The sequence below is a fragment of the Mya arenaria genome, chromosome 2 (genome assembly GCF_026914265.1).
Source record: "Mya arenaria isolate MELC-2E11 chromosome 2, ASM2691426v1".
Classification (NCBI taxonomy): Eukaryota; Metazoa; Mollusca; class Bivalvia; order Myida; family Myidae; genus Mya; species Mya arenaria.
In genome coordinates, this window is record NC_069123.1 from 51,872,025 (window position 1) to 51,879,285 (window position 7,261).

The window sequence follows — 7,261 nt, forward strand, 5'->3', positions numbered from 1 at the left end:
TTCTCTGGTTATTTAATAAATTACATTCAAAAACAACAGAAGATAACACTAATTCCATTACTTCATATCATATACATGTATTGAACTTATACTTCCCTGATGACCATGGCTTTGCAAATGTAGTAACAGTATGTTATGTATGTCTGCCGACGTTGCAATAGTGCATGAATGCGTTTCACCCGCGTAATATTCATAACTTGTAAGTTTGCTGATATATAAATACTTCCTCGTGTTTATTGTAAACAAAAAAGAGGGTGAGCTCAACATAATGCTTCCTGATTTATGTATGGCCGACGTGAAATATGTGTTCTTGTATCTGATGCACAACCTCCACATTTCAAGCAAAGAAACCGAAGCCCGTGGCTACACAGCTCTAGTGCGGCCACATGCTGAGTATTGTTCCACAGTCTGGAACCACTATACCAAAACTCAAACTTGGAGATTTCAAACGGTGCAGAGAAAAGCAGCGAGGTATATAATAATAATAATAATAATAATAATAACAACTTTATTTAACGAAGGTTACATACCAAGTGTACAATCATTACAGACATACTACTTAATTATTTCCAGCATGGCCTTCACACAAAAAGTATTACAAAAACACATATACTAACTTACATATTAGGCAACATACAAATCATGCAATTACACTATCACTATCATACTTTTCTCATGTAATTCAACATAATTATACATGTATTCAACATTTCTTCGACAAACACAACTCAGTTTAATATGATGATTATAAATTACAATAATTTCATCATGTAAATAATGTAGATATATTCTATAAAACCACATTCAATTAATATATTTTCAACATTTACACATTTGGTAGTATCCATTGCAAGTTGTTGCAAGAATGTCATATACGTACATTAACACAATTCATGTAAACAATGAACTATTTATTATAATGTAAATTAAATAAAGTGTCAAGATTTATTTTCATAAGTGATAATATTATTCTGCCAATAAGTAGCCTTTTAATGCACGTTTAAAAGCTGGTAGCTTATCTTGACATTTAATGTATGTAGGAAGAGAATTCCAAATTTTCATTGCGTTATAGGCAAATGTAGTTTTGATATAGTTTGTTCTAGGTTTTACAACAGAAAGATCCTGGTTTCTGAAGAACGCAAGCTATAGAACTCATTTGACAAACAAATATCAAAACACAAGCTGTGTGGCATCCATACTGGAAAACCTTGTTTGGGAGTCGCTGGGAATACGTAGGAACAAAGCCCAGTTTACCATGATGTACCAGCCTGATCTATATCTCGGTTGAAAGCTGTTGTACTCCCGACATTCGCTCTACAAAGTCCTCAACGCCATGAGGTATACACAGATATCTACAGCTATGCCATACAAGTCCTTATTCTTCCCAAGGATCAACACTGTGTGTAACAAGCTATCATCCGAGGTCGTTGAAGCCCCGGACTTCGTATAATTCATGCAGGGGCTGTCTACCATTTTCATGTAATGTTAGGATTCAGCTCTGAGTAGACTGTGCCAGCCGTGGCCACCGTTTTACTCCTTTAACTATCCTCTAACTCTAAACTTTCCTATCACTACTACTTTTTCTTGACCTGTTATCACCCTTCGTATAAAAGTCAAGTGTGACTCAGACGACGCATGCTGTAGATGTATATGTTAACAAAATATTTGGGGTCTACGTTTAGGAAGATTTTTTTTTCGATACAGTTACATATTATTTTTTTTAAGACATGGTACCTACTTGCATTTTTATCTTATTTTTATTGTGTTAATTATATTAAACATGCTATTCCTATTTAAGAACGTTGTGTATCATATGTTGTATGGACCAAGAGCGGAGACGACAGGAAATATACCAGGAGCGGATCATCGCCGTGCTCAGGGAGGATCAGCTCCGCCGCAAGATGTCCGCCGCACAACCACTCGCCCCATGTTTACCTGTCATGCATTTGTTCGCTAGCCTTATGGGAAGACACGTACGAAACCATTACCATATTGAAGTTTCATTATCGACCGGTCTCTGGATCATCCTTCCATGTTTCAGCTGTGTTGTCACCCAGCACCTTCCACCGTACACTCCGCAGATAAGCCAAAGTCAACGTACAATGCACACGAACCGAAGTCTGCATGTATTACACTATTAGCAATCCAGGTGAACAACATCAGAAGCACCAGCAACAACTACTGCATACCTAAAACAAATACCCTCCACAGCAGCAAAACTTCAATGACAAAAGGTATATGACCTTCGTAAACATACAAAGAACCAGACCAGAAATAACAACCGAACAACAGCGACAGTCCAATCTTAGTACCAGTAGCATTACTATTATTATTATTATTATTATTATTATTATTATTATTCAGTATATATAGTGTACATTTTTTTATTGACCGCATTTTGTTACGGAGTGATACTTCTTATTACATAACTGTACTGTACTACAAATTCCAAAATAATATCTATGTACTTAATTACATGTTCTATTTGTATTTACAGTAATCACATTCACTGCTTCATATAAAAAAATAAGATGTTGGAATTTCTATGATCACAAAAAAAATCATACTTGAAAACAAGTCATATAAAATTTTCTATATAAATTTTCAATAAAGCGAACTTTCTTATAAAAAAAACAAGTTTTCATGCAATGTTCTATCAATGGTTTTAGAAACGACGAGTATAAGACAAAATCCTTGTTTTCGCATTTCTATTGATTCAACAAAAGCACGCACGGCAGTGGGCTTGGCACCAACTATATATCCTGTACTCGAGCAGACCAATACATACATATCGTTTATGTTCGTGGAAATAACTCGAACCTGCTAAACAGAATACTAATCAAGGTTAAAACATAATTCAAAACGAAGACATAAGTACATACAATATTTATTTTTTGAAAGACAAGGGTGCATAATCTTATGAACTAGACTGGTCGGAGAACGATGCACCGACGAATTCAAAGTCAAGAATAAGGCCTTGATCAGTAAAACCCTTTCCTGATTCGTCTTGGAAGACAACCTTCGGTCCGTTTTTCAGCACACATTCATCATCGTCACTATCATCCGGATCAGGTGACCCGGATGTACACTCGTTTACGCCGTTTATGTCAGTCGTGACCGGAGTAATTGCGACACTTTTGGCGTTCGAGTTGTCCGTCTTTTTAAATTTCTTTGAAAAAATACTGAATTTGTTTTTGATCCCAGTCTTAGTGTTCTTTATGGTTGTCTGAGAACAACTATCCAGTGCACACTCGTCCCGAGCGTCATCCTGGTGCAACCCAGCCTCCAGAATGCAGTCGTCATCGTTATACCAGCGGCCCGACGCGTACTGGGTCGACCTTACTTCCGGGTCTATCAGTGTCTCATCCACATCAGCACCTGTGAATTCCCCAAACTCTACTAAGTTATCATCCTTTTTAACACTTGGAACTCTGGGGTCATCGTTGAAGCTGATAAGGGGGTCGCCGTCGGCCGTCGGCACCGCCTGCGGATCCGACATGTCGGCGGAGACAAATATGAACTCGTCGTCGTCATTTCCTGCCATAGGTAACTCGGCGTACCTCCTGCAAACCGGATAGCAACACTTACATAATTCAGTTCCAACACGAATATAAGCTTTAGAATGATAGGTAAAGTGTCGTAGACAAAAAGCTTGTGTCTATTTTATAACATGGAGAACAGCATACCTGTAAAAATCGCAGTTACATTGTATAAATATGCCAATAATACACCACCATTTCTATCACAGTTTATATCCGGATTGAAGGTTTAAAGCAAGTATTGTGGCTGAAATAGCATACACGTTGTATTCACGGTCCTCTTATTTTCCAATACTGTAGTATAGAACGGAGCGCGTGACCATGATAAGATCGCGTGCGTATATAAGTTAAGACGCATATAAGTTTTGTTTTCCATAAGTATTCAATACCAGAGATACATTTATTCCACTGTTTGGGGAACCTCGACACTTTCAGGCGGCAGATACGAGTGACGACTACACCTGTTGCCCATACATTTACTAGTAATAGTGACACAGGCGGCAGATACGAGTGACGACTACACCTGTTGCCCATACATTTACTAGTAATAGTGACACAGGCGGCAGATACGAGTGACGACTACACCTGTTGCCCATACATTTACTAGTAATAGTGACACAGGCGGCAGATACAAGTGACGACTACACCTGTTGCCCATACATTTACTAGTAATAGTGACACAGGCGGCAGATACGAGTGACGACTACACCTGTTGCCCATACATTTACTAGTAATAGTGACACAGGCGGCAGATACGAGTGACGACTACACCTGTTGCCCATACATTTACTAGTAATAGTGACACAGGCGGCAGATACAAGTGACGACTACACCTGTTGCCCATACATTTACTAGTAATAGTGACACAGGCGGCAGATACGAGTGACGACTACACCTGTTGCCCATACATTTACTAGTAATAGTGACACAGGCGGCAGATACGAGTGACGACTACACCTGTTGCCCATACATTTACTAGTAATAGTGACACAGGCGGCAGATACGAGTGACGACTACACCTGTTGCCCATACATTTACTAGTAATAGTGACACAGGCGGCAGATACAAGTGACGACTACACCTGTTGCCCATACATTTACTAGTAATAGTGACACAGGCGGCAGATACGAGTGACGACAATACCTGTTGCCCATACATTTACTAGTAATAGTGACACAGGCGGCAGATACAAGTGACGACTACACCTGTTGCCCATACATTTACTAGTAATAGTGACACAGGCGGCAGATACGAGTGACGACTACACCTGTTGCCCATACATTTACTAGTAATAGTGACACAGGCGGCAGATACGAGTGACGACTACACCTGTTGCCCATACATTTACTAGTAATAGTGACACAGGCGGCAGATACAAGTGACGACTACACCTGTTGCCCATACATTTACTAGTAATAGTGACACAGGCGGCAGATACGAGTGACGACAATACCTGTTGCCCATACATTTACTAGTAATAGTGACACAGGCGGCAGATACGAGTGACGACAATACCTGTTGCCCATACATTTACTAGTAATAGTGACACAGGCGGCAGATACGAGTGACGACAATACCTGTTGCCCATACATTTACTAGTAATAGTGACACAGGCGGCAGATACGAGTGACGACAATACCTGTTGCCCATACATTTACTAGTAATAGTGACACAGGCGGCAGATACAAGTGACGACTACACCTGTTGCCCATACATTTACTAGTAATAGTGACACAGGCGGCAGATACGAGTGACGACAATACCTGTTGCCCATACATTTACTAGTAATAGTGACACAGGCGGCAGATACGAGTGACGACAATACCTGTTGCCCATACATTTACTAGTAATAGTGACACAGGCGGCATATACGAGTGACAATACCTGTTGCCCATACATTTTCTAGTTATGCACAGGCGGCAGATACGAGTGACGACAATACCTGTTGCCCATACATTTACTAGTAATAGTGACACAGGCGGCAGATACGAGTGACGACAATACCTGTTGCCCATACATTTACTAGTATGCACAGGCGGCAGATACGAGTGACAATACCTGTTGCCCATACATTTACTAGTATGCACAGGCGGCAGATACGAGTGACAATACCTGTTGCCCATACATTTTCTAGTATGCTAGCTCCAAATGCTATCAGGCTGTTGCACGGTATGATAATACTTCCTTATTTCCTCCATCACTTCAAGTGCTGTAGTATTAGTTTATTTACATACATGAACGAAGCTACCTGCAATGGTATCAACGGATGATATATCAGCATGTTCGGGTATACCAATCGACTGTAACCGGCAGTACCAGGAACATATCACTTTACAACCTGGTCTTACACGACTATACCCCCTAGCAGAGATATTTAAAGTGACTTCTTACGGTTGTTAGATGTTCAGAAAAATATTTCTATTTACGGCTTCTTACATCTGTAAGAGGACACTTTTGAAGAACAAGAGGCACATCAGTGCCTGTGCTCCACTGGCCAAAAGGTTCAAGCAAAGACCACCTAACGAACATTTTCGTCAAGTTTCATAGAAATACAATCATCAATTTTTGAGGAGAAGTTATTTAAAAAATTTTTTTACTTTAATAGCTCTGGCTGCCATGTTGTGCAGTGGACCGAAATGATTTGGGCAATTTGAGTAAAGGAGCACCAAACAAACATTTCTGTCAAGTTTTATCGAAAAAAGGTCATCGGTTTCGACGACAAGTCGTATAAAGTTTTTTTTATTTTTTAGCTCTGGCAGCCATGGTGTGCAGTGGACTGGAACCATTCAACAAATTTAGGTTAATGACCATCCAAGGAACATTTCTGTTAAGTTTCATCAAAATCTGATCATCGGTTTCTGAGAAGATGTTCTTTAAAGGTTTTTCTATTTTTTTGCCCTGGCAGCCATGTTGTGCAGCGGACCGGAACCATTTGAGCAATTTTGGTTAAGGACCACCCAAGGAACAATTCTGTCAAGTTTCATCAAAATCTGCCTATCCGTTTCAGAGGAGATGTCGTTTAAAGATTTTGCTATTTTTAGCTGTGGCGGCCATATTGTGCAATGGACCAGAACCATTTGAGCAATTTTAATAAAGGACCACCCAAGGAACATTACTGTCAAGTTTCATCAAAATCTGCCGAACCGTTTCAGAGGAGATGTCGTTTAAAGATTTTGCTATTTTTAGCTCTGGCGGCCATATTGTGCAATGGACCGGAACCATTTGAGCAATTTTGGTAAAGGACCATCCAAGAAACATTTCTGTTAAGTTTCATCAAAATCTGATCATCGGTTTCTGAGATGTTCTTTAAAGGTTTTTCTATTTTTTTGCCCTGGCAGCCATGTTGTGCAGCGGACCGGAACCATTTGAGCAATTTTGGTTAAGGACCACCCAAGGAACAATTCTGTCAAGTTTCATCAAAATCTGCCAATCCGTTTCAGAGGAGATGTCGTTTAAAGATTTTGCTATTTTTAGCTGTGGCGGCCATATTGTGCAATGGACCAGAACCATTTGAGCAATTTTAATAAAGGACCACCCAAGGAACATTACTGTCAAGTTTCATCAAAATCTGCCGAACCGTTTCAGAGGAGATGTCGTTTAAAGATTTTGCTATTTTTAGCTCTGGTGGCCATATTGTGCAATGGACCGGAACCATTTGAGCAATTTTGGTAAAGGACCACCAAAGGAACATTCCTGTGAAGTTTTGTCAAAATCCGCTTATC

The 7,261-nt window shown here is 39.8% G+C and overlaps 1 protein-coding gene across 2 annotated transcripts; it reads right to left on the minus strand.

Moving 5' to 3' along the window:
• Window positions 1–2,871: 2,871 nt before the first annotated feature.
• LOC128216979 (uncharacterized) lies at window positions 2,872–4,057 on the minus strand. 2 transcript variants are annotated; one of them, XM_052923747.1, is made up of 2 exons: window positions 3,929–4,057; window positions 2,872–3,563 (listed from the first exon to the last, which is right to left on the minus strand). In XM_052923747.1, the coding sequence occupies exons 1-2, from the start codon at window positions 3,937–3,939 to the stop codon at window positions 2,918–2,920; spliced, it is 657 nt and encodes a 218-aa protein (XP_052779707.1). In that variant the 5' UTR covers window positions 3,940–4,057; the 3' UTR covers window positions 2,872–2,917. The 2 variants fall into 2 exon arrangements, with proteins under 2 accessions (XP_052779707.1, XP_052779716.1); XM_052923756.1 differs by lacking the exon at window positions 3,929–4,057 and adding an exon at window positions 3,687–3,852.
• Between the last annotated feature and the right edge of the window lie 3,204 nt (window positions 4,058–7,261).